The 27626-nt window shown below is 47.6% G+C and overlaps 1 protein-coding gene across 4 annotated transcripts; it reads left to right on the top strand.

Moving 5' to 3' along the window:
* ATG4C (autophagy related 4C cysteine peptidase) lies at positions 1-26812 on the top strand. Of its 4 annotated transcripts, none has more exons than XM_075321148.1 (11): positions 1-98; positions 2722-2844; positions 8665-8748; positions 8962-9195; positions 9956-10271; positions 11613-11683; positions 11878-11999; positions 12941-13019; positions 17160-17236; positions 20741-20860; positions 26347-26812. In XM_075321148.1, the coding sequence occupies exons 2-11, from the start codon at positions 2775-2777 to the stop codon at positions 26515-26517; spliced, it is 1344 nt and encodes a 447-aa protein (XP_075177263.1). In that variant the 5' UTR covers positions 1-98; positions 2722-2774; the 3' UTR covers positions 26518-26812. The 4 variants fall into 4 exon arrangements, with proteins under 4 accessions (XP_075177263.1, XP_075177265.1, XP_075177264.1 ...); XM_075321150.1 differs by having other exon boundaries at positions 2-56; XM_075321149.1 differs by lacking the exon at positions 1-98 and adding an exon at positions 265-332.
* Positions 26813-27626: the final 814 nt, after the last annotated feature.

The raw sequence follows: 27626 nt of genomic DNA, 5'->3' as shown, positions 1-27626 counted from the left end.
CCGCCTCCTCTCGGAAGTGTGCGGTGACTGCGGCCTGACAACATCCGCTCGGTGAGGTGAGACTCCTCCGTTGTGGTTCACCCCGCGGGTCCTGCACGGTAAGAGCGGAAGTCGTGTCCGGCGTCCCGGGGTCTCTCAGCCGTCCCCTCCCCGGTCCCCGCGCTCTGTGGACTGGCAGCCCGTGTGTCAGCTGACTCCCGCTCCCCCCTTGTCTCCTCTTACACTACATTTCCCGTCATGCCCTCCCGCAGAGCTGCCTGTGCGAGCATCATGGGAGCTGTAGTTTACGGGAGACAATTGGTGCAGTCAGCTGCTGGGGAGAAGTTGTGCTGGTGAGTGCGGCTTGTGCTGCCCCTCCATGTTGTCCCCTTATAGCTCTGGTGCATGGTGTATAGATGGCTCTGCTGGTCTCTTCTCTGACCCTGGAGATCCTCATACAAAGCTTCTTTCCTGATGCTGCAGCTGTTGCCCTCTATGATTTGGGTGGGTTTTACAGGGAATGACTCCCGCTACTTGGGTTTTTCTACAGTAGTTATTTAGATGTTAGACCATATACAACCATTACACAGTGTCAAGAGAATACCGCCATATCACAACCCACGTAATAGTGCATAGCAGAGAGAATACCACCATATCACAACCCACGTAATAGTGCATAGCAGAGAGAATACCGCCATATCACAACCCACGTAATAGTACATAGCGGAGAGAATACCGCCATATCACAACCCACGTAATAGTGCATAGCAGAGAGAATACCGCCATATCACAACCCACGTAATAGTGCATAGCAGAGAGAATACCGCCATATCACAACCCACGTAATAGTGCATAGCAGAGAGAATACCGCCATATCACAACCCACGTAATAGTGCATAGCAGAGAGAATACCGCCACATCACAACCCACGTAATAGTGCATAGCAGAGAGAATACCGCCATATCACAACCCACGTAATAGTGCATAGCAGAGAGAATACCGCCATATCACAACCCACGTAATAGTGCATAGCAGAGAGTATACCGCCATATCACAACCCACGTAATAGTACATAGCAGAGAGAATACCGCCATATCACAACCCACGTAATAGTGCATAGCAGAGAGTATACCGCCATATCACAACCCATGTAATAGTACATAGCAGAGAGAATACCGCCATATCACAACCCACGTAATAGTACATAGCAGAGAGAATACCGCCATATCACAACCCACGTAATAGTTCATAGCAGAGAGAATACCGCCATATCACAACCCACGTAATCGTACATAGCAGAGAGAATACCGCCATATCACAACCCACGTAATCGTACATAGCAGAGAGAATACCGCCATATCACAACCCGCGTAATAGTACATAGCAGAGAGAATACCGCCATATCACAACCCGCGTAATAGTACATAGCAGAGAGAATACCGCCATATCACAACCCGCGTAATAGTACATAGCAGAGAGAATACCGCCATATCACAACCCGCGTAATAGTACATAGCAGAGAGAATACCGCCATATCACAACCCGCGTAATAGTACATAGCAGAGAGAATACCGCCATATCACAACCCGCGTAATAGTACATAGCAGAGAGAATACCGCCATATCACAACCCGCGTAATAGTACATAGCAGAGAGAATACCGCCATATCACAACCCACGTAATAGTACATAGCAGAGAGAATACCGCCATATCACAACCCACGTAATAGTACATAGCAGAGAGAATGCCGCCATATCACAACCCACGTAATAGTACATAGCAGAGAGAATACTACCATATCACAACCCACGTAACGCTGCTGCGTAGCAGAGAGAGTACCGCTGCCTAATGCTGCTGCATAGTATATAATATTATATTTATTCATTCATATAGCGCTGTTAATTCCACAGTGCTTTACATACAATGGCAGAGAATATCGCCACGTAATGCTGCTACATGGCATAAATAAATACCTACATAGCATAAATACCGCCACATCATAGCTCACTTAATGCAGCTACACGTCACAGAGAATACTGCCACATCCTACGTGACAAAGATAATACTATAATCTTACAGCCCACATAAAACAGCACTGTCATGCTTTCAAAATATTACCATACCATAGATCTAATAATCTCATACTATAATCCAAATTGTAGCAAACCTTCAGCTGTGGATAAATATTCTGTCCTTTTCAACCCCTGATTGTAGAGAAGATTGTTCTCATTCACTGACGAGAAGCAGAGATCTTGCATATGGTCAGACATGTAAAAAATAAAGGTTGTCAGAAAGCTGCAGAACTCTGTCGCGGCTCTGGGTTTTGCGTCGCGGCTCTGGGTTTTGCGTCGCGGCTCTGGGTTTTGCGTCGCGGCTCTGGGTTTTGCGTCGCGGCTCTGGGTTTTGCGTTGCGGCGCTGTGGTTTTGCGTCGCGGCGCTGTGGTTTTGCGTCGCGGTGCTGTGGTTTTGCGTCGCGGCGCTGTGGTTTTGCGTCGCGGCGCTGTGGTTTTGCGTCGCGGCGCTGTGGTTTTGCGTCGCGGCGCTGTGGTTTTGCGTCGCGGCGCTGTGGTTTTGCGTCGCGGCGCTGTGGTTTTGCGTCGCGGCGCTGTGGTTTTGCGTCGCGGCGCTGGGTTTTGCGTCGCGGCGCTGGGTTTTGCATCATGGCACCGTCGTAGCTGTTACATTGCTTTCTTACCTGCTGCGTCCCGCACTTCGGTGACACATTTCTCATTTTTCCTTCAGGTCTGTGACTCTCCGGCCTCGGCGCGGCATGGGTTTATTCTCACGGGGTGAATATGGAAGCCAGCGGCACCGATGAAAAAGTGAAGTCAATGTTTTTATCTGCGTGGCACAATGTAAAGTACAGTAAGTTCGTTTTCAAATTACTTAATGTATCATTTGCTTGTTTCTACAGCAAATCCTCGGTTAACCCCTTCACGACCGCGGGCAGTAAAATTACGTCCTATTTTAACGTGACTTAACGACCAGGGACGTAATTTTACTGCCTAAACTTCATTTGATTGCCGTGGCCATAGCAACGGCTTTCAAATGATGTCCCCTGCTGTTTCTTACAGCAGGGGACCTTTGCTTGACCCTAGGGGGGGCAGCATCGCCACCCCCTATCGACGATCGATGTGATTGGCTGTTCAAATCTGAACCGCCAACCACATCGATCGCACTAATTTCGGCAAAAATAATGCCCGAATTAGTGCGATCCTGTGAGATCCAGCTATGAGATGCCGCAGCTGCTGCAGCATATCATAGGTGGACCTCAAACATGTCTCCCCCAGCCCCTGCAGCACTGATTGGAGCGATCGTGCTATGACGCGCAATCGCTCCAATCAGTGTGCAGTGGGGCGGTGTGATTTGCCCGTGGCCGCCCTCCCCAGGCCTGTGCTGGCCTGCGAGCCCTCCCCCAACATGTCTGCAGCGTGCAGTGGCTGGTACTTGTGGTACCACGCCACCGCCGCTGCTGCCGCCGCCGCCGCCCTAGCTGTCACCGCTGCTGCACGTGAGTACTGTGCTCACTTTGCAGCCAGCCCGTGCGCGCTCCCGTGGTGCCCCTGCGCGCTCCCGTGGTGCCCCTGCGCGCTGCCATGGTAGCCCCTGCCGTGCCCCCCCCCGCGATCTGCTCCCCCCAACCCCCCCCCCCCCCCCCCCCCCCCCGACATCCCGATCTGCTCCCCCCGCGATCTGACTGCCTCCCCCATTATCTCTGTTCTGCAGCTCCCTCTCCGGTCTCCCCCTCTGCTCTACCCCCTCCCCCCTCTGCTTCCCCCCCCCCCCCTCTCTGCTCTCACTCCCCCCCCCCTCTCCCCCTCTGCTCTCCCCCGACGTCCTCTTACCTGTCTTCACCGGCCTGATCACATCTGCGTCCATCGCTGGGTCCTTCCTGGGCATTCTGCTGATCTGCCTGCTGCTCCTGTAAAGCTGTCCATCTCTCTGCCATCTATTCCTCTGCAGCTCTTCTGGTCAGTGATCCTCCTGCTAGTCCTCTGGGTACTGTGAGTATAACTTTTTTTTTTTTTTTCCGTATCCCCTGTCCATTTTTACACCTCATCCGTCCGTGCGTCCCGCCAAGCGCTGATCAGGGATGCAGATAACGGATCGGCATCCCTGCTCAATTTTTGGCGTGACTTTTTTTTTTTTTCCGTATCCCCGACGCTTTTTGTATCGCATCCGTCCGTGCGTCCCGCCAAGCGCTGAACAGGGATGCAGATAACGGATCGGCATCCCTGCTCAATTTTTGGCGTGACTTTTTTTTCCGTATCCCCGACGCTTTTTGTATCGCATCCGTCTGTGCGTCCCGCCAAGCGCTGATCAGGGATGCAGATAACGGATCGGCATCCCTGCTCAATTTTTGGCGTGACTTTTTTTTTTCCGTATCCCCGACGCTTTTTGTATCACATCCATCCGTGCGTCCCGCCAAGCGCTGATCAGGGATGCACATAACGGATCGGCATCCATGGTCAATTTTTGGCGTGACTTTTTTCCATATTTGCGACGCTTTTTGTATCGCATCCGTCCGTGCGTCCCACCAAGCGCTGATCAGGGATGCACATAACGGATCTGCATCCATGGTCAATTTTTGGCGTGACTTTTTTTTTTTTTACGTATCCCCGACGCTTTTTTTTATCGCATCCGACCGTGCGTCCTGCAGCGGCCGATCAGTGCACTGCGTCTGTGCGTTTGAAAAGTCAAATGGCGCTCCTTCTCTTCTGAGCCCCGCCATGCGCTCAAACAATTTATTTCCACCACATATGAGGTATCTGCGTACTCAGGAGAAAATGCACAATACATTTTATGGTGCATTTTTTCCTGTTACCCTTGTGAAAAAAAAAGCTACCTAGTTGAAGCAACCGTTTTGTGGTAAAAAAAAAAAATTTTTCTTTTCACGGCTCAACGCTATAAACTTCTGTGAAGCCCCCAGGTGTTCAAAGTGCACATCAAACATCTAGAAAAATTATTTGAGGGCTCTAGTTTCCAAAATGGGGTCACTTGTGGGGGAGCTCCACTGTTTAGGCACCATAGGGGGTCTCCAAACGTGACATGGCGTCCGCTAATGATTCCAACCAATTTTGCTGTCAAATGGCGCTCCTTCTCTTCTGAGCCCCGCCATGCGCCCAAACAATTACTTTCCACCACATATGAGGTATCTGCGTACTCAGGAGAAAATGCACAATACATTTTATGGTGCATTTTTTCCTGATAGCCTTGTGAAAAAAAAAGCTACCTAGTTGAAGCAACCGTTTTGTGGTAAAAAAAATTTTTTTTCTTTTCACGGCTCAACGCTATAAACTTCTGTGAAGCCCCCAAGTGTTCAAAGTGCTCACCAAACATCTAGAACAATTATTTGAGGGCTCTAGTTTCCAAAATGGGGTCACTTGTGGGGGAGCTCCATTGTTTAGGCACCTCAGGGGGTCTTCAAACCCGACATGGCGTCCGCTAACAGGTGCAGCTAATTTTGCACTCAAAAATTCAAATGGCGCTCCTTGCCTTCCGAGCACTGCTGTGTGTCCAAACATTTGATTTCCACCACATATCAGGTATCTGCGTACTCAGGAGAAAATGCACAATACATTTTATGGTGCATTTTTTCCTGTTACCCTTGTGAAAAAAAAAGCTACCTAGTTGAAGCAACCGTTTTGTGGTAAAAAAAATTTTTTTTCTTTTCACGGCTCAACGCTATAAACTTATGTGAAGCCCCCAGGGGTTCAAAGTGCTCACCAAACATCTAGAAAAATTATTTGAGGGCTCTAGTTTCCAAAATGGGGTCACTTGTGGGGGAGCTCCATTGGTTAGGCACCTCAGGGGGTCTTCAAACCCGACATGGCGTCTGCTAATGAGTGCAGCTAATTTTGCGTTCAAAAATTCAAATGGCGCTCCTTCCCTTCCGAGCTCTGCCGTGCGCCCAAACAATTGATTTTTACCACATATGGGGTATCAGCGTACTCAGGAGAACATGCACAATAAATTGTATTGTGTACTTTCTCTTTTCTCCCTTGTAAAAATGAAAATTTTATGGCTAAAGTAACATTTTTGTGTTAAAAAGTAAAATTTTCATTTTTTCCTTCCACATTGCTTTGGTTCCTGTGAAGCACCTAAAGGGTTAATAATCTTATTGGATGTGGTTTTGAGCAGTGTGAGGGGTGTAGTTTTTAGAATGGGGTCACTTTTGGGTATTTTCTGTCACCTAGGCCTCTCAAAGTCACCTCAAATGTAATGTGGTCCCTAAAAAAATTATTTTGTAAATTTTGTTGGAAAAATGAGAATTTGCTGATGACCTTTGACCCCTTCTAACTTCCTAACGGAAAAAAAATTTGTTTCGAAAATTGCGCTGATGTAAAGTACACAAGTGGGAAATGTTATTTAGTAACTATTTTGTGTGACATATCTCACAGATTTATGGGCATAAATTTTCAAAGTTTGAAAATTGCGAAATTTTCAAAATTTTCGCCAAATTTCCTAAATTTTCACAAATAAACGCAAAAAATATCGGCCTAAATTTACCACTGACATGAAGTACAATATGTCACGAAAAAACAATCTCAGAATCGCCAGGATCCGTTGAAGCGTTCCAGAGTTATAACCTGTCAAAGTGACACTGGTCAGAATTGCAAAAAATGGCCCGGTCATTAGGGTGTTTTAGTGGCCGGGGGTGAAGGGGTTAATCTGATTACTGCTGTAATTCGTTACTATGTATCAGTTTAGGCCAATTAGGCAGAATCCAGGCAGGTGAGGACGGTGTTTTTTCCGCCTCTAAATGGAGCGGAGAATGATTCCCTTTTGAAATGTGTGATGGTGGCTGAAAGTGTCATTCCTGTGTAAGGTGTTCTATTAACGTCACAATTCGTTTGTAGCTCCAGTGCAGACCTCTTCGTCTTGTGTTACCTCGCTGCAGCTTGCTCGCAGTCTTCTTCTTAGGCCCGTTTCACACGTCAGTGAAAAACACTGACGTTCTTCACTGACGTGTAAACACGCACATGTCCCTCCGTGTTCTGTGAGTCACGGCACACGTGGGTTGTCCATGTGCAATCCGTGATCCCGTGCTTGCATATGGACATTACTCACCTGCCTTCACTGCTGCTGTCCATGGTGCTGCACTCCTCGGCTCTGCAGCATCCGCCCACCGCTCTCTGCAGCTACTTCCTGGTCGGCTGTTCCTGCTTCATGAATATTCATGAGCCGGGCAGGAGCTGCCGAGAGCGGAGCAGGCACAGCGAATCGGAGGCAAGGTAAGTTGAAAATTTTGAATATTTTTATATGTCCGTGATTTTCTGGTACGTGTTTCACTGATCACACACGGCTCACACCATAGTGTGGTCCGTGGGTCATCAGTGATGCCAGAAAAAAACTGACTTGTCTCCATGCAGAATCACGGCCAAGGGTGCACGGAGACACGTTCAGTGAAAAATCACTGATGTGTGCGCAGACCCATTGGTTATAATGGGTCTGCGTATGTCAGTGATTCTGGTACGTTTAAAAAAAAAAAAAGCATAAACGTACCAGAATCACTGACGTGTGAAAGGGGCCTTAGCCTCAGACCTCCACCTACACATGCCAGGGATGCCCACTGAGCGCCAAGCCTATAGCTGCATTTGCAGGGGATGCCCACTGAGCGCTAAGCTTGCAGCTACATTTGCAGGAGATGCCCACTGAGCGCTAAGCCTGCAGCTACATTTGCAGGAGATTCCCACTGAGCGCTAAGCCTGTAGCTACATTTGCAGGGGATGCCCACTGAGCGCTAAGCCTGCAGGTACATTTGCAGGGGATGCCCACTGAGGTCCAAACCTGCAGCTACACTGGCAAGGGATGCCCACTGAGGTCCGAACCTGCAGCTACACTTGCAGGGGATGCCCACTGAGGTCCGAACCTGCAGCTACACTTGCAAGGGATGCCCACTGAGGTCCAAACCTGCAGCTACACTGGCAAGGGATGCCCACTGAGGTCCAAACCTGCAGCTACACTTGCAAGGGATGCCCACTGCGGTCCGAACCTGCAGCTACGCTTGCAAGGGATGCCCACTGCGGTCCGAACCTGCAGCTACACTTGCAAGGGATGCCCACTGAGGTCCGAACCTGCAGCTACACTTGCAAGGGATGCCCACTGAGGTCCAAACCTGCAGCTACACTTGCAAGGGATGCCCACTGCGGTCCGAACCTGCAGCTACGCTTGCAAGGGATGCCCACTGCGGTCCGAACCTGCAGCTACACTTGCAAGGGATGCCCACTGAGGTCCGAACCTGCAGCTACACTTGCAAGGGATGCCCACTGAGGTCCAAACCTGCAGCTACACTTGCAAGGGATGCCCACTGAGGTCCAAACCTGCAGCTACACTTGCAGGGGATGCCCACTGAGGTCCGAACCTGCAGCTACACTTGCAGGGGACGCCGCTGCTGCCTGTACTTATAAATGATAGGGGAGGACCAATACCCAGTTAGATGTAAACTGTGTACAGAGCCAAAACACCATTGCTCTGTGCATGGCTCTTCAGTCCTTTCTCTCAGCTCCCATTGAAGTGAATAGGAGCAAAACTGCATTACTCAAGAACTGCCACTGCAGTGACGGGAGCGGTGGTGTTCCAGCTCTGTAAACTGCAGACGGCTGATCTCTGGGCATCTGATACTGATGATCTATCCTAATTTTCACGATCTAGGTAGTTCTAATTCTCTTTTATTTATTTTAGGCTGGGTACTCAGAACAAGAACCTATTTTAGAAGAAACTCCCCTGTCTTTTTGCTTGGCAAATGCTACCATTTTAAATTTGAAGGTGAGTCCCTGTAGGGCCGGGTAGGTGTCCTCTCAGGATTAATATTGGAAATGCCAACCTCCACCCCTGGCACCATTGCTCCTGGCTTATTTTGGGTTTGTTCTGATCTAATTTGGCACCATAAGGGTTAACACATGGCCCCTTGTCTTACGATGCCCTGACGGTAAAGTCGGCATTTTCTTACTTTTTTTTTCCCTCTCCGTTTTCCATCAGAGCCCGAGTCTTCTCCCGACGGGTCAGATTCCGGGTCGGTGACGAATGAAGATGCGTTCGGCTCCGTGGAGGATTTCCGGAAGGATTTTATTTCCAGGATTTGGCTGACGTACAGGGAAGAGTTCCCGCAGCTGGAGGGGTCGGCGTGGAGCACGGACTGCGGCTGGGGCTGCACGCTGAGGACCGGGCAGATGCTGCTGGCTCAGGGGCTCCTGATTCACTTCATTGGCAGAGGTTTGTTTTTATTTTTCGGATTATTCCACCATCTCTACTAAGGTAAACCGCTTCCTTGGAGACTCATGATTTTGTGTATACAGCTCCCATGCATCTCAATGATGAGTCTATAAGGCCCGTTTCACACACCCGGCATTTTGCCGGATCCGGCACACTCCAGTACAGTGTTAATACTGTACAATGGCATCGCGGCAAGCTCCGGTCACATGCTGTCATGTGACCGGAGCATGTGACTGGAGCTTGCCGCGATGCCATTGTACAGTATTGCACTGTACTGGAGTGTGCCAGATCCGGCAATCCGGTGAAATGCTGCATGTGTGAAACGGGCCTAAGCAAACCCTGGGCCCCGTCTGAGCCTTCATTTCCTTTGCCTCACGGTTTTATGGTCTGTAATCATAATAGATCTGCCAGCATAGGAGCTGTGTACACAAAACGGTAACATTCTGCTTGTATTTGGGTACAGCATGCATCCCCTATGGGTGCCAGAACTGATGCCCCACTGGTGCCGTGCCACTGTCCTGTGCTGACACTACAGCAATCGGAGCTGGTCTTCAGTCACCACTGCTAGTGCTGGGTGCTGGTTTCCACTGTCACCTTTGCTGTGTAATGGGCTCTTTACTCCTTACAACCGCACCATAAGGCAGTTATGGTTTAAAGAGAAACTTTGATGGATGACCTTTAAGGAATATTTACAGCGAATGCCAAGTGTCCCATACATTGCTCATCTCGTGCCTTTGTTATCTTTGTCTCCCTCACTTAGACTGGTTGTGGCCAAAAGCCCTGGACCTTTACCGTCCGGAGGCAGAATTCTGGTTACAGAACAGCGTTAGGAAACTTGCTCCCATTGAGGCTTCCTACAACGCCCCGACCAACGGTACAACGCCCAGGAACTCTCGAGCCGCCATAGAAAACGAAGACGAAAATCAAAGTTCTCTTTATCACCGGAAAATTGTCTCCTGGTTCTCGGATCACCCCGCTGCCGAATTTGGGATTCATCGGCTGATCCGGCTCGGGAGGAAATCTGGGAAAGTGGCCGGAGACTGGTACGGTCCCGCCATCGTCTCCCACCTGTTGAGGTACGATATTTTACCGGTGTATCTGAAGTGCGTGGCCTGCAATGCGGCAAATCTTAGTCGGCACCCATCTTGTGGTTGTACTTGTGCCAAAAATTGAATCCACTTCTACCATGCACAGGTGAAAATGACTATGCGATAACTTGCATAGTCGGCTGGAAGTCCTGCTTAATGGTGATGACGACAAGTTCTCCCAAATGGGCTCCCTGTTAACCTTGACCCCATAGTACAAGTAAAGGGGTTGTACAGGATTTAAGTAAAGGATGGGTCGTCAATATCAGACGGGAGGTGGTCCGACACCCGGCGCCCCCACTGCTGTTTACAGAAACCATATGTTTTCAGGAAGGAGCAGCGCAGCAGTTTCCAGATCCTGCAGCCCCTCTCCTATTCACTTCAGTAGGATCTGCAAAAAAATAAAGCTTGTGGACTTGATGTCCATGAGCTGAGATGGGGCGCAAAAAACTAAACTGAGTTTTTGTTTTTTGTTCTGGTGCTGTAGTGACATCACACGTCAAACTGCGTACACATGGTCGGTATCGCTCTGCACAGGAGAAAGGGGGGGGAATAATTTTGGGGGTAATTTTTTAAAGGGAATCTTGTTAGGTCCAATATGCACCCAGATCCACGAGCAGTTCTGGGTGCATATTGCTAATCCCTGCCGAACTGCCCCTGTATCTAATAGCATAGATAAAGATCTTTAGAAAACTTATTTCTAAATATCCTTTATGATATGCTAATGAGCGCAGGGACTAGTCACAAGGACGTTTTTTCCGCTGACTAGCCGTCCTCTTAGCATGGTCACAAGGGCGCTCTATCATGCCATCAATGCAGCATCACCAGCAGGGACTGCTGTCACGGCTGATCTGAATGCCCGATACTTCCGGTCATGCACAGTAGGAAGTCGGGTGTACGCACCTTGGCTTCAAATAGGTCTAGTGTGCATGTCCGGAAGTATCGAGCATTCAGATCAACGTTCACCGCAGACACAGGTACGAGCGCCATCGCTGGTGATGCTGCATTTAATAGCATATTAGAGCGCCCCTGTGGGCGTGCCACCATGCTAAGAGGGCGGAATGAGCGCAGGAACTAACACCCTTGTGACTAGTCCCTGTCTTCATTAGCATATCATAAAGGATCTTTAGAAATACTTTTTCTGTAGATTTCTTTATCTATGCTAGTGTATACAGGGATCATTAGGTAGGGATTAGCAATATGCACCTAGAACTGCTCGTGGTCCTGGGCGCATATTGCACCTGACAAGTTCCCTTTTAACTACTTTTAGAACTGCTGGAACAAAAAACAAAACTGTATATAATGATTCCTGTCACTTGTAATATTTTCCAGGAAGGCAAAGAAGGACTCCGCTGACCCCGAGCTGCAGAGCCTCTCCATATACGTCGCTCAGGACTGTACAAGTAGGGTTTAATTATTTTCATTTTTGTTTTGCAAAAGTTAAATCGTCATTATATTGTCAACTCAAATTGTGAAACTTTTGCCAGACTTATTCAGGATCTCTGCTTGCTGTCATTCAGCAGGAAACTTCCTGTATAATGTCAGGGGGTGCAGATGTCTTTTCCTGATTTTTGTCTATTTCTTGTCCTCTCCGCAGTTTACCGCGACGATGTGTACGACCCGCAGGATAAATCCAGCGGTGATAAATCCGTTCTCATTCTGGTTCCTGTCAGACTTGGTGGAGAAAGGACCAATACTGAATATTTTGAGTTTGTGAAGGTAGGGGGGGCTTATCGAGGGGGGGGGCACAGGGGCATATCGAGGGGGTTGTAGCGGCTGTCCTATTTTATCATAGGAATGTGGATATCTTGCTGGAGTGGAACAATCTTAAATTGCAAAATAAAAGCCTGCAATTCTTTATACTGACGTCCATTTATCATTCAATACAACATTTTAAAGGGACACTCCTCAGAAGTATGCTTATACATTAATATTGTCCATGTAGAGGCAAAATATCTGGAATATAAGAAACGAACCTGCAGTAGAAAGTTTAGATGTCCTTTATGGAAGGTCGACCAAAGATGGAAGAAGTGTAGGGGGAGTTGCCACATCTTTCCTCAGGATCACACTGAGGATTTGGAGGTTAACCTGCGGTGTTTAGTTTTTTTTTTAATAAATATGATATTGGTATTATGGCTGTGTAGCCGCGTGTCTTCTGATAAGAATGACACCTTTCTTGTAGAGATCGGATGTGCCGTTTCTGAGAAATTTAGAGCAGATGCTATATCTAAATCAGGCAGGAAGTGCACGGGGGCGTGGCAGTGCACTTGTAAGAAGCAGTCAGATGACACGCCCCCAGTGCTCTCCTGCCTCTGATTGCTTCTTACAAGTGCACTGACACGCCCCCGTGCTCTTCCTGCCTTATTTGGACATGACGTCTACTCTACATTTCTCAGGACTGGCACATCCGAGCTCTGCAAGAAAGGTGTCATTCTAATCAGGAGACGAGCGCCTACACAGCAGTACCGCCAAAGCCATGCATAAAACAAATTGTTCACTAAGTTTTCTTGGATCCCCCTATCACTGAAAACTAGCCACAGAGGTTTGTTACTCCTTCATATAGTGTTCGCTCTAATCTGCAGCTGTACGATCTAATCAAAGTGTCTGACTACATCTTACTTTATGATCCCATGTAATTTCTGGTGTTTTCTTGCTCTCAGGGGATTCTTAGCCTGGAATTTTGTGTTGGGATCATTGGTGGCAGACCGAAGCAGTCTTATTACTTTGTGGGATTTCAAGGTGGGTACAAAAATACTGTGAGTATAAGACTTTATATTGTAACTACATGGAGGTTCCCACATATTCATAAATCCTAAAGTGCTTCATATAGGGATGTGGTCTAAATACTTCCTATAGTGAGGCATTTACCTAAAGATAAGTGAGACTGTGTAGATCTGTGGGGGTCTGATCTCCTGGAAATGGGGCTCTGAAGTTCCACCCCAACATTCATACTTGGAGTGAACCTGTCATGTGCACTATACAGCCGAACCATGATCAGTTCTGGGTGCATATTGCTATTCCCTGCTTAACCGTCCCTCTATCATCTAGTAGCATAGATAAAGAGATCTTTAGAAAAGGTATTGCCAAAGATCCTTCATGATATGCTAATGAGCGCAGGGACTAGTCACAAGGGCATTACTTCCCTTGGTTAGTTGGCCCCCTTACCATTTAAGCACACCCTGTGTTCGTACTAACATGCGAATGAACGCGTAGTGTCAGAGGTATGGTCACACTAACCTCTCGGCTGCCACAGCTGGATTTCGTATCAGTGTGCACGATCATAACGTCCCCGGACTTCCAGTCATGAGCACTATGAAGCCAGGTGTACGCTTCCCGGCTTCAAACTGTTGTAGTTCGCATGAACGGAAGTTTGGGGACGTTCTGATCATGCACTCTGAGCCGAAAACCATCGGTGGCATCAGAGGTGAGTGCGACCATGCCTCTGACGCAGTGCATTAACACTCCCACAGGGCCGTGCTTACATGCTAAGGGGGGCGACTAGCCAAGGGAACTAACGCCCTTGCGACTAATCCCTGCGCTCATTAGCATATCATAAAGAATCTTTAGAAATACTTTTCCTGAAGATCTTTTATGTTATTGTATCGCTGGACTGATGGGCAGGGATTAGCAGTATACACTCAGAGCTGCTCGTGGTTCTGGGTGCATATTAGACCTGACAGGTTCCCTTTAACGTTACTAAGCGCTGTACACCGCTTTCTCCATAATGACTGAGGTGGTCGCGCATACATGCAGCGTTTAATCCATTCAACTGGGGCATTTCAAAGGCGCACACATGGTGCTGCCATCGTTGGGTTCACTGACTCTATCGTACATGCACATCAGCAGCTGGTAATGGTGATGTATTATAGCTGACACCGCAATGGCCAGGATCAGAGAACTCCGATTCCAGGTACTCCAACACCTTTAGATGCTGTGGTCAATAATTACCATTGCAGCTAAACGGTTAAGCAGTGGAAGTAGCCAATAAACCATTCCACAGTGCAAACACAGGCTGCAGATACAACGCATTGAAATACAGAAGTGTCTGTGTATTAGATGACCAAACAAGTCGCCAAGTAGAAGTAAAATAATAGAAACTTCAATTTATGGTTGTTTAGAGTTGAGCTAAAAAAAAGATATTTGCAGGGCTTCATCCATCCGGCGGCCACATTGGCTTTCCTGGCGGCTCTTCTTCTTGATAGAGAAGAACAAGAGTATCTCCACAACGTTGTCACTGTGGAGATACGGGAGTCAGTGGGTGCTCTCGTCCGCTGGCCTGGCCGCCTTTAGAAAGACGGCATGATCCAGGGCTCATCCCAACTGAACGCCCGACCTCCTTAACCGTGGACGTAACACTACTCAGACAACACTGGGTGAGGGAATCGCAATCTTAAGACTTTATTGGATCGCCAAACAATTAACGGCGCATAACACATAACCAGCAAAACCACAGAATGTAACCGGCAACAGTTTCTCCCCCTTCCGCTGGCTCACCAGGGATTAGAATGTCCGTGCCTCAGAGCTTCCAGGGCTAATTACTCCAATCCAGCAGCACCCCGCTTTCGGCGGGCACCCACCGAGAATGGAATAATGCCAAATATAGGAAGCTGGCTGAGGACCGCAAAGCCTGTAGTCAGGTGACTGGATTGTCCCAAGCTGGATTCCTTCCTTAGGTAGTCTTTGATATCTCAGCCGAATCCTTGCATTCGATGCTGAAGTCCATGTAGTGTTATAATCCAGGTTTGGTTATGGCTTGCCAATCTGATCCGCAGATCCTAGATTGGTATCATGTAGCAAGAGTCTCCCTGGGCAATGGACAGTCCTTCTTATACCCCTGAGCTCTCCATTCAGACCATTGGGGTCTTCATGATTGGTGGATAAGACTGGGCTCTTATTGGCTAGATTTCAAGCTGTATACAAAATATCCCTAGTAATGGTCTCTGGTAGAGACAGGGAGAGACAGCTTAAGTTACATTGCATCTAGCAATACAATGGGAGATTCGCATAATTGTCTGGGTATCTGACCTTCACTGGCCAAGGCAATTACATGAGTCAACAAGAACTTTAAAGCCCCCGTCACATTTAGCGACTTACCAGCGATCCTGAAAACGATGCGACCTGATAAGGATTGCTGGTAAATCGCTGGGAGATGTCACACAGTCAGACCTTACCAACGACTCAGTAACGATACAGGTCGCAGTAGCGACCTGTATAACGATCTCTGCTGTCATTTGAGACCCTATCACACAGTGTCAAACCCAGCAGGACGTCGCCTTTTGAAGAGAATGGTCCCAACCATTCAGCAACGACTAGCGATCTCACAGCAGGGGCCTGATCGCTGGTAGGTGTCACACATAACAAGATCGCTGCTGCGTCATGACAACTGACGCAGCAACGATCTCGTTAGCGCTCTCGTTGTGTGTGACGGGGCCTTTACACTAGACTCCTAAAGCCCCCTGTCGCATTTGATGACTTTCCAGCGATCTCAAAAGCAATGCGACCTGATCAGGATCGCTGGTAAGTCGCTACGTGGTCGCTGGTGAGATTTCAAACAGTCAAATCTTCCCAACGACGCAGCAACGATACAGCCACCGTAGTGATCTATATAACGATATCGGTGGTCGTTGCACGCCTACGTGGCTGTACGTTTCTGAGCTCTTGAGTAGTCAATGAGGTCGTCAGTAAGGGGTCAAACACACCACTGCATTCTGCCCAGCAAGACCTTGACTATCAAAAATGGTCCAGGCCATTCCGACAAGACCAGCGATCTCACAGCAGCGACCAGGTCCCTGCTGTATGTGTCAAACGTAGCGAGATCGCTGGCGAGGTCGCTGTTGCGTCACAGAATCTATGACTCGCTAGCGATCTCGCTATGTGTGAAGGTACCTTAAGAGTCTTGTAGAAACAATGAGGGGCTTATCCCCCATCTATAAACAAACTATCATCAAGTCTGGCTGAATTTTAAGAAACTTAACCCATGCTAGGCCCTGACAGAGGCCATGTCGTCAGTCGCTTATTAATGTAATGACTTTACAGGTTTTACTACCCATAAGGGGCCGACAGACAGGACTCAATGGTCCCTGCTGGATCAGGGTCCTACTCTAATCTCCTTCCACAAAAAAAACACGGTCCAAGTTCCAGGGAAATTGTCTGGCACCGTGCAGGATAAGGCAGTGACCTGCAGCAATCAGCCCTGGACTTATTAAAAAAACAAAAAAACAAAAAAAACAAAGCTTCCGATTTTTATAAATGACCATTCTCAGAATAAATAATTACGGCAGCACCGAGGCCGCTATTAATTCATCAGATCCCACCAAAGTCCACTCATTTGTCACTTAGCCTCCATTGTAATTGGTTTCTGCAAACTGCATCTTTAATTTCCCGCGCTGCATAAACAAGGCATATTTTACCTTCCGTCTAATGAAAGTTTAAGCGCCTTCGCTCTCCTCATTTGGCAGATTTTATTTACATATTTACATTTGAGCAGTTTAAGCGCCGCGAGTTGACGTTAAGATGACAAGTAATACGTCCTCGGTGTCGGCCGCGCTTTCCCGCAGCATTTTTCATCGGCAAACTCCGGAATATAATTGTGTGTTTGTGAAAGTAATTTCATCACCAAAAATTAAATGACAGACTCATCACTTTTTTTTTTTTATGAAAAAAGAAAAAAAAATTCTGCCTACACAAGCATCTTTGGATTCCAGAAGTTAATCTGTCCCTTTTTTATTTTTTTTTTTCTCTGGAGCGCGCATTCGTCAAAGAGCCGGGGCCTTTTGTCTGCGATTTTTCTCGGCTGTTCTTCTGCATAGAAATTGTATTGTAAGCGACGCGGTAATAAAGGGGATTTGGAATTACTTATCTTCTGTTGTGTCCTTGCAGATGACAGCTTGATATACATGGATCCTCATTACTGCCAATCTTTTGTAGATGTCAGCACAAAGGATTTCCCTCTCGAGGTAATGTCACCGAGGTTCTGGCACCGTTATCGCTCTCTAATTTATGCACTAATTATGAACCGGATCATCCACGGCACTTGCCAATTAAAGGGGTCGATCTAAAAGCTACGTGAGAAGTGTCTGATCATTGATCCTGATATTGGGCTCCCACGTCCACTCTTTGCAGTGCAGACTTCTGCACCGCCGCTCCTTTGTTGTGACTACAGGGGATTTAGCACAGCGCTCTAGTATCGGTCAGTCTCAAAAGGGGGCACTGAGCGTTCTCAGCGACCACTCTACTCAATTGGATCACTCGTGACCCAGTCCTCATGGTTGGATGTGTTATCTCCAATCTTATGTTAACCCTTTAAGTTATGACACCCATTAAAAAATCTCTGGACACCTCATGGGGCTGGTTATACGCGTCCATTGGCACGACCATACGGCTAATAGCCAGAAAACCGCTTAGGGGGAATGGCATTGATATGATGAAAATGGTGTCCAACTCGGGTGGAAATATGTTAGGCTGAGAAAGGACACTTTTTGACGATAACTTGTTGAAAAAGCAAAAATGGAAAAAATTTAAAGATCGGCGCGACCGACTATCCAAAATAGGATGGCTAAATAGCGGGGCCATGTGGTGGCCTGTTTAAGGTGCACGGGGGAGAAGTGGGTGGCCTCTTTAGGGTGCACGGGGGATAAGTGGATGGCCTCTTTAGGGTGCACGGGGGAGAAGTGGGTGGCCTGTTTAGGGTGCACGGGGGAGAAGTGGGTGGCCTGTTTAGGGTGCACGGGGGAGAAGTGGGTGGCCTGTTTAGGGTGCACGGGGGAGAAGTGGGTGGCCTGTTTAGGGTGCACGGGGGAGAAGTGGGTGGCCTGTTTAGGGTGCACGGGGGAGAAGTGGGTGGCCTCTTTAGGGTGCACGGGGGAGAAGTGGGTGGCCTGTTTAGGGTGCACGGGGGAGAAGTGGGGGGCCTGTTGGGGTGCACGGGGGAGAAGTGGGTGGCCTGTTTAGGGTGCACGGGGGAGAAGTGGGTGGCCTGTTTAGGGTGCACGGGGGAGAAGTGGGGGGCCTCTTTAGGGTGCACGGGGGAGAAGTGGGGGGGCCTGTTTAGGGTGCACGGGGGAGAAGTGGGTGGCCTCTTTAGGGTGCACGGGGGAGAAGTGGGTGGCCTGTTTAGGGTGCACGGGGGAGAAGTGGGTGGCCTGTTTAGGGTGCACGGGGGAGAAGTGGGTGGCCTGTTTAGGGTGCACGGGGGAGAAGTGGGTGGCCTGTTTAGGGTGCACGGGGGAGAAGTGGGTGGCCTCTTTAGGGTGCACGGGGGAGAAGTGGGTGGCCTGTTTAGGGTGCACGGGGGAGAAGTGGGGGGCCTGTTGGGGTGCACGGGGGAGAAGTGGGTGGCCTGTTTAGGGTGCACGGGGGAGAAGTGGGTGGCCTGTTTAGGGTGCACGGGGGAGAAGTGGGGGGCCTCTTTAGGGTGCACGGGGGAGAAGTGGGGGGGCCTGTTTAGGGTGCACGGGGGAGCAGTGGGAGGCCTGTGTAGGGTGCACGGGGGAGAAGTTGGGTGGGGGCCGTGCACACTTAGTGTCTGGGTATTGCAGCCAAATTAAAATATTTGTCTGAAACCATAAAACCCTGGAGAAGGCGGCCCCCAATTCTGACCTGAGCAATGATACAATGTATCTGCGCAGGTGAAAACAAACCTTCAAGACAGGAGAGATTCTCAAATCTCACAGCTGATGATTTGTCACTTCTGTATTTCTGACCATTTTGAAGACCTCTGCTTGCTGTCAGGGAATGGAGGCATTATTTATTCTTGCTGTCCCCATGAAGTTGCGGATTTTTGCAATTAACCTAAGTTTGCATTAAATAAGAATGCGATTAGCGCAAGAGCCACAAAGAGCGAGGAACGTTCTGTTGCTGCTGCTGCACACCGTGATCATTAACAATATGCACTGAGCGTGTCCTCTGCACTACAACCCCCATCATAACCCTTCTGCTCCTGTTACGCGCTGTCCCGCGGATGCCACCTGCCTGTGAGCTGTGCACCAGGGAAGAAGTTTTTTGTTTTTTCCTCCTCTCCACTTCTTCCCAAATCTTGGCACGCTGACTGTACGCGTCCGGATGTCCTGACAATGATAGATAGACCCCAGCGGAGTAATGTACATTTCACTACAGCTCAGACTCTGCACAGAAAGATTTGCAAATCTAATTAGGTAGAATCACATGCACATTACCGCGATCAAACATTGCTTCTTGTCAATGTGGAGGGAGAGGAAATCCGGGCCAAGGTAAAAGAAAAATGGAGGCTCCGGAGTCGGGCGGATGAGCCGACCACCGCGGGGTATACAATGGTTACCAAAGTGGATGCAAAATATGACAGTTTCTTAGATTTATTGGACACCCCTTAATACTTTGGTTGTGTTAATTGTGTCGTTATCACTATATAAAGATGTTCACCCAAATCCTATGCACTGACTATGTATTATCATTTTGCCTCCCTGCTGCCACCACCAGAGGGCGCTCACTGCACACATCTTCTCCATTAAGCTCTGTAACAATTCATATGTACTTGGCACCCCCTAGTGGTAGCTGCAAGATGACGAATAGACTTTCTCTGCAGTAGGTTTGCAGCTTTGTATGAGGATAAGGTGTTCATAGGTGGACTATCACTATCTTATAGAGCTCTAGTTACCAGGATTTCCTCCTGTAATGATGCAGTCGAGAGCCTCCTCACTTGGGGCCTCTTATTTGATACTGTCTAAGCATTACAGCCCCATTGATCCCTTATGGCAGCACTGTCAAACTTAAAGGGGGTCTCCTATCATTCAGTTTTTCTGTGACCAGTGCAGCTGATCTGTGGCTGCAGTGATTGGCTGCAGTGGTCAAGCAGCGACCATGCCAGGAGAGGAGATTGGTGGTGGACAAGCCCAGATCGTCAGAGGATCATTTATGTGATTTCTTATTATTTAACCACGTTGGTGCCAGATGCCCATTTTAATGAAGGGAGTGAGCAATCCCTTTAACACACAGTCCAGCGATCACTTGAGGGTCCCCCTTTCCAACTATGACGGCCGCCATCCCTCTGGACTGTTGATCTGTTATATTACCATATAGAGTAGACCTGCTCAGCTTGTGGGTTTGTTACAATGTACCAGTGCAGGCAGATGTGCCTTGCTCATCCTTTTTATATAAGGTTTTTACATCTTTCTTCTGAGAGGCACGGTGGCTCAGTGGTTAGCACTGCAGTCTCGCAGCGCTGGGGTCCTGGGTTCAAATCCCACCATTGACACCATCTGCAAGGAGTTTGTATGTTCTCCCCGTGTTTGCGTGGGTTTCCTCCGGGTTCTCCGGTTTCCTCCCACACTCCAAAGACTTACAGATAGGGACTCTAGATTGTGAGCCCCAATGGGGACAGTGTTGCCAATGTACTGTATGTAAAGCGCTGTGGAATTAATAGCGCTATATAAATGATTATTATTATTATTATTATTATTATTATTATTATTATTATTATTCCGCAGTCATTCCACTGTCCTTCACCAAAGAAAATGCCCTTCAAGAAAATGGACCCCAGCTGCGCTCTGGGATTTTACTGCAGAAACTCCCGGGACTTTGAGAAGGTGATAGAAGAGCTCACCAAGGTTTGTAAATGGCATCATGATGTGCGCCAGCGTGCACCCCGTCACATACATCCAGAGGGGGCGCCTGGAGGAACCCTGCGAATACTCGGGGCTGCAGAGCGGCGCTCCCTGCTCCACGCATGAGGGTCAACCCTGTATGAATGGCCGCTGTATTAACTCTTCCCACTACTGGCAATTTTTCATCTTCATCCCCTTCCCTTCTGTGAATTAAATGACAAAACAAGAGGATTCTCCACCTTGGAACTATTGCCGCAATACCAAACGTGTCCAATTTTATTTAGTGGGTTTAAAAAGGAAAAAAAAAAAGATTGATTTTATTTTTTTATTTTTTTTCGAAGGTGCAATTCGGTCTTAAATTTTTTATGAATCCGTTGATACCATTTTGTTTTTATTTGTTTTCTATTTTATAATTTAATGTCCTGCTATCCCCCTGTATTGAATACTCAGGGAAAGTCCAGCTCACCTGTCCGTAAGAGTGCACTGGATGAAAAGTTCTAAAATGATCCATAAAAAATAAATCCAACACTTTTTTTTTTTTTTTTAAAAAAAAACAAAAAACCTTCAGATTAAAAATAGTAAAGCAAAGGGGAAAAAAACCCTGTGTTGGTTACCAACTACGTGTTGGTCTTTTCCCTTGCTTGACTCTTAACTTTTTATTCCTTTAGATTAAATATTATACCACTGTATTGCAGTACATGGCTAAAATCAATCTCCTATGATGCTCAGCCTGTTGCTTGGCTTCACAGGAGTATCAATGTGGCCATCCATTTGCACCCTGCCATCACCTCATGAGGAAGAGAGGGGGCCTGATGGACGATACAAAGGGCGCACCCCAGGGATCACATGCTGTCAATTCCACTGTTAGATTGACAGTGCCATTTTTAAATGGTGAAATACTAAAAGTGTGAAACAACTGAATATGTCTTATATTCTAGGTTCTTCAAAGTAGCCACCTTTTTGCTTTGATTACTGCTTTGCACACTCTTGGCATTCTCTTGAGGAGCTTCAAGAGGTAGTCACCGGAAATGGTCTTACAACAGTCTTGAAGGAGTTCCCAGAGATGCTTAACACTTGTTCGCCCTTTTGCCTTCACTCTGTGGTCCAGCTCACCCAAACCATCTCAATTGGGTTCAGGTCTGGTGAGTGTGGAGGCCAGGTCATCTGGCGTAGCACCCCATCACTCTCCTTCTTAGTCAAATAGCCCTTACACAGCCTGGAGGTGTGTTTGGGGTCATTGTCCTGTTGAAAAATAAATGATGGTCCAACTAAACGCAAACCGGATGGAATAGCACGCCGCTGCAAGATGCTGTGGAGCCATGCTGGTTCAGTATGCCTTCAATTCTGAATAAATCCCCAACAGTGTCACCAGCAAAGCCCCCCCCACACCATCACACCTCCTCCACCATGCTTCACGGTGGGAACCAGCCATGTAGAGTCCATCCGTTCACCTTTTCTACAAAGACACGGTGGTTGGATCGAAAGATCTCAAATTTGGACTCCTCAGACCAAAGCACAGATTTCCACTGGTCTAATGTCCATTCCTTGTGTTCTTTAGCCCAAACAAGTCTCCTCTGCTTGTTGCCTGTCCTTAGCAGTGGTTTCCTAGCAGCTATTTTACCATGAAGGCTGCTGCACAAAGTCTCCTCTTAACAGTTGTTCTAGAGATGAGGTGTGTCCAAACTTTTGGTCTGTACTAAAATTTATATATGTATAATATGCAAGGATGGTTGACCTTAGGGAGATCAACATCCAACACCACGGAGACACCATCACGTGTTTCTCAACTCAGTGATTCTAGAGCAATGCCCCCTGGGAAATATTCAAAACAAGAAAGCCTGCGGAGACTACATCACATGTTTCTCAACGCTGGCAGGAAACTAGTCAGGTCTTTCACCGGGAAGGAACAACCACGTGAAGGGCAGTGTCCAGTTAAGGAGACCATCTATGCCAAACATGGTATCCATCCACAGACAGCTGTTTTGGGGTATTTGCCCCTCATCAGAGACTAAGAAGGAGAGTGATGGGGTGCTACGCCAGATGACCTGGTCTTCACAGTCACCAGACCTGAACCCAATTGAGATGGTTTGGGGTGAGTTGGACCGCAGAGTGAAGGCAAAAGGGCCAACAAGTGCTAAGCATCTCTGGGAACTCCTTCAAGACTCTTGGCAAACCATTTTTGGTGACTACCTCTTGAAGCTCATCAAGAGAATGCCAAGAGTGAGCAAAGCAGTAATCAAAGCAAAAGGTGGCTACTTTGAAGAACCTAGAATATAAGACATATTTTCAGTTGTTTCACACTTTTAGTATTTCATTCCACATGTTTTCATTCATAGTTTTGATGCCTTCAGTGTGAATCTACAATTTTTAGAGTCGTGAAAATAAAATATATAATAAATTTTATATATATATATATATATATATATATATATATAATTTATATTTTCTTTGTCGCTCCATTGGGAGACCCAGACAATTGGTGTATAGCTTATGCCTCCGGAGGTCACACAAAGCATTACACTTAAAAGTGTAAACCCCTCCCCTCTGCCTATACACCCCCCCGTGCATCACGGGCTCCTCAGTTTTATTGCTTTGTGGAAGGAGGACTACAGACAGGGGTGCGATCTCTCCTCCGAGCCCAGTCGCACCCCTTGAGACGTCTCATGCACTTCCTAGGGAAGATGGTGGCAGCAATGGAGGCAGTTCCATTTGCACAGTTTCATCTGCGTCCTCTTCAATGGGACATTCTCCGCAAATGGGACAGGAAATCGACGTCCCTCGACAGGAACGTCTCCCTTTCTCGGGCAGCCAAGGCATCCCTTCAGTGGTGGCTTCTTCCCACTTCTTTGTCGAAGGGGAAATCCTTCCTGCCCCCATCCTGGGCTGTGGTCACGACGGACGCGAGTCTGTCAGGGTGGGGAGCGGTCTTCCTCCACCACAGGGCTCAGGGAACCTGGACTCAGCCAGAGTCCTCCCTTCAGATCAATGTTCTGGAGATAAGGGCAGTGTATCTAGCCCTGAAGGCGTTCCAGCCGTGGCTGGAAGGCAGGCAGATCCGAATTCAGTCGGACAACGCCACAGCGGTGGCATACATCAACCACCAGGGCGGCACGCGCAGTCGGCAAGCCTTCCAGGAAGTTCGGCGGATTCTGCTGTGGGTGGAAGCCACAGCCTCCACCATCTCCGCAGTTCACATCCCGGGCGTGGAAAACTGGGAAGCGGACTTTCTCAGTCGCCAGGGCATGGACGCAGGGGAATGGTCTCTTCACCCGGACGTGTTTCAAGAGATCTGTTGCCGCTGGGGGAAGCCGGACGTCGACCTAATGGCGTCCCGGCACAACAACAAGGTCCCGGCATTCATGGCACGGTCTCAAGATCACAGAGCTCTGGCGGCAGACGCCTTAGTTCAGGATTGGTCGCAGTTTCAACTGCCTTATGTCTTTCCCCCTCTGGCACTGCTGCCCAGAGTGTTACGCAAGATCAGGTCCGACTGCCGCCGCGCCCTCCTCGTCGCCCCAGACTGGCCAAGGAGGTCGTGGTACCCGGATCTGTGGCATCTCATGGTGGGTCAACCGTGGGCACTACCAGACCGACCAGACTTGCTGTCTCAAGGGCCATTTTTCCATCTGAATTCTGCGGCCCTCAACCTGACTGTGTGGCCATTGAGTCCTGGATCCTAGCGTCTTCGGGGTTATCTCAAGAGGTCATTGCCACTATGAGACAGGCCAGGAAACCAACGTCAGCCAAGATCTACCACAGGACGTGGAGGATCTTCTTATCCTGGTGCTCTGATCAGGGTTTTATTCCATGGCCATTTGCCTTGCCCACTTTTCTGTTTTTCCTTCAATCCGGAATGGAAAAGGGGCTGTCTCTCGGCTCTCTTAAGGGACAAGTCTCGGCGCTCTCTGTATTTTTTCAAAAGCGTCTAGCAAGGCTTCCGCAAGTACGCACGTTCCTGCAGGGGGTTTGCCACATAGTCCCCCCTTACAAGCGCCCGCTAGAACCCTGGGATCTGAACAGGGTGCTAATGGCTCTTCAGAAACCACCTTTCGAGCCAATGAGAGATATTTCTCTTTCTCGCCTCTCGCAGAAGGTGGTCTTCCTAGTGGCAGTCACATCACTTCGCAGAGTGTCTGAGCTAGCTGCACTGTCATGCAAAGCCCCCTGGTGTTTCACCAGGACAAGGTGGTTCTGCGTCCGGTTCCGGAATTTCTCCCGAAGGTGGTATCCCCTTTTCATCTCAATCAGGATATCTCCTTACCTTCTTTTTGTCCTCATCCAGTTCACCAATGTGAAAAGGATTTGCACTCGTTAGATCTTGTGAGAGCACTCCGGCTCTACATTTCTCGTACGGCTCCCCTGCGCCGCTCGGATGCGCTCTTTGTCCTTGTCGCTGGCCAGCGTAAAGGGTCGCAGGCTTCCAAGTCAACCTTGGCTCGGTGGATCAAGGAACCAATTCTTGAAGTCTACCGTTCTTCTGGCCTTCCGGTTCCTTCAGGACTGAAAGCCCATTCTACCAGAGCCGTGGGTGCGTCCTGGGCATTGCGGCACCAGGCTACGGCTCAGCAGGTGTGTCAGGCGGCTACCTGGTCGAGTCTGCACACTTTCACGAAGCACTATCAGGTGCATACCTATGCTTCGGCAGATGCCAGCTTAGGTAGGCGAGTCCTCCAGGCGGCGGTTGCCCACCTGTAGGAAGGGGCCGTCTTTCGGCTCTATTACCGGGGTATCCTTTACCCACCCAGGGATTGCTTTTGGACATCCCAATTGTCTGGGTCTCCCAATGGAGCGACAAAGAAGGGAATTTTGTTTAGTTACCGTAAATTCCTTTTCTTCTAGCTCCAATTGGGAGACCCAGCACCCGCCCCTGTTCCCTTCGGGCTGTTGTTCTTTTGTGTACACATGTTGTTCATGTTGAATTGTTCTTTGGTTCATGGTTTCAGTTCTCCGAACATCCTTCGGATTGAATTTACCTTAGACCAATTTATAAGTTTCCTCCTTCCTGCTTTTGCACCAAAACTGAGGAGCCCGTGATGCACGGGGGGGTGTATAGGCAGAGGGGAGGGGTTACACTTTTAAGTGTAATGCTTTGTGTGACCTCTGGAGGCAGAAGCTATACACCCAATTGTCTGGGTCTCCCAATTGGAGCTAGAAGAAAAGGAATTTACGGTAAGTAAACAAAATTCCCTTCTTTATTTTTTTTATTTATTTATTTTTTAAAAGGGTGTGTTTTTTAATAGTATATTTTATATTAATATTGTAATATTGTTTAAAACTAAACTTTTGTGTTGGAATCTTTTCCCTGCCAGAAGGTGGCGCTATTAGGACATGATTCCATTCTGTGGATTTTTATCCGCCAGGACAGAAATCTATTGTAAAAGCCGAACTTTTTCAGCCGCTGCATACAATGTCTCACTTCTACATGTACATTTTGTGTAACGTTTGCAGCAGATGTGATGTTTCACATGACCCGCTCCTCTGTGTTCCAGGTACTGAAGTCCTCCAGCCGGCAGAACTATCCCTTGTTTACCTTTGTGAGTGGACACGCTCGGGACTTTGATTTTGTCTGCACTCAGGTCTACGAACAGAGCGACCTTTTCACCGACGAGGAAAAGAACAAATTAAAAAGCTTTAACACCGAGGAGTTTGTCTTGCTGTGAAATGTATATACGGTATATTTTTTTTTTTTTTTTTTTTTTTTCCACCTCCCATCGGGACCATCCTACAGAAACACTAGAACCTTGCAACGTTTTTGAATTTATTTTTAAATGAAATTTTAATTGTTTTTAATAACTTTTTTCAAGAGGCCTTTTTTTTTTTTTTTAATTATATGGTCTGTGATAGAGGCACAATTTACCAGATTTGCAGCGTCACTGTAATTTTTGTAACTTCTTTACTTGCTGCATACAACGGATGGTGCAATGGCCGCTCTGAATAAAACTGATCTGGTATAAACGTGGTTTTGTCAGTCTATTCTTTGTCAGGATGTTAAAATCTGTACAATAGGCGGAAACTATAGTAACTATATTCTTGTACATGGGGGGCAGTATTATAGCCGTTATATTCTTGTACATAGGGGCAGTATTATAGTAGTTATATTCTTGTACATAGGGGCAGTATTATAGCAGTTATATTCTTGTACATAGGGGCAGTATTATAGCAGTTATATTCTTGTACATAGGGGCAGTATTATAGCAGTTATATTCTTGTACATAGGGGCAGTATTATAGCAGTTATATTCTTGTACATAGGGGGCAGTATTATAGTAGTTATATTCTTGTACATAGGGAGCAGTATTATAGTAGTTATATTCTTGTACATAGGGGGCAGTATTATAGTAGTTATATTCTTCTACATAGGGGCAGTATTATAGTAGTTATATTCTTGTACATAGGGGCAGTATTATAGTAGTTATATTCTTGTACATAGGGGGCAGTATTATAGCAGTTATATTCTTGTACATAGGGGCAGTATTATAGCAGTTATATTCTTGTACATAGGGGCAGTATTATAGTAGTTATGTTCTTGTACATAGGGGCAGTATTATAGCAGTTATATTCTTGTACATAGGGGCAGTATTATAGTAGTTATATTCTTGTACATAGGGGCAGTATTATAGCAGTTATATTCTTGTACATAGGGGCAGTATTATAGCAGTTATATTCTTGTACATAGGGGCAGTATTATAGCAGTTATATTCTTGTACATAGGGACCAGTATTATAGCAGTTATACTCTTGTACATAGGGGCAGTATTATAGCAGTTATAT

The sequence above is a fragment of the Anomaloglossus baeobatrachus genome, chromosome 8, assembly GCF_048569485.1.
Source record: "Anomaloglossus baeobatrachus isolate aAnoBae1 chromosome 8, aAnoBae1.hap1, whole genome shotgun sequence".
Taxonomy (NCBI): Eukaryota; Metazoa; Chordata; class Amphibia; order Anura; family Aromobatidae; genus Anomaloglossus; species Anomaloglossus baeobatrachus.
Note: the sequence above shows the minus strand (reverse complement) of the source record. Positions and strands in the feature narration are given on the sequence as shown.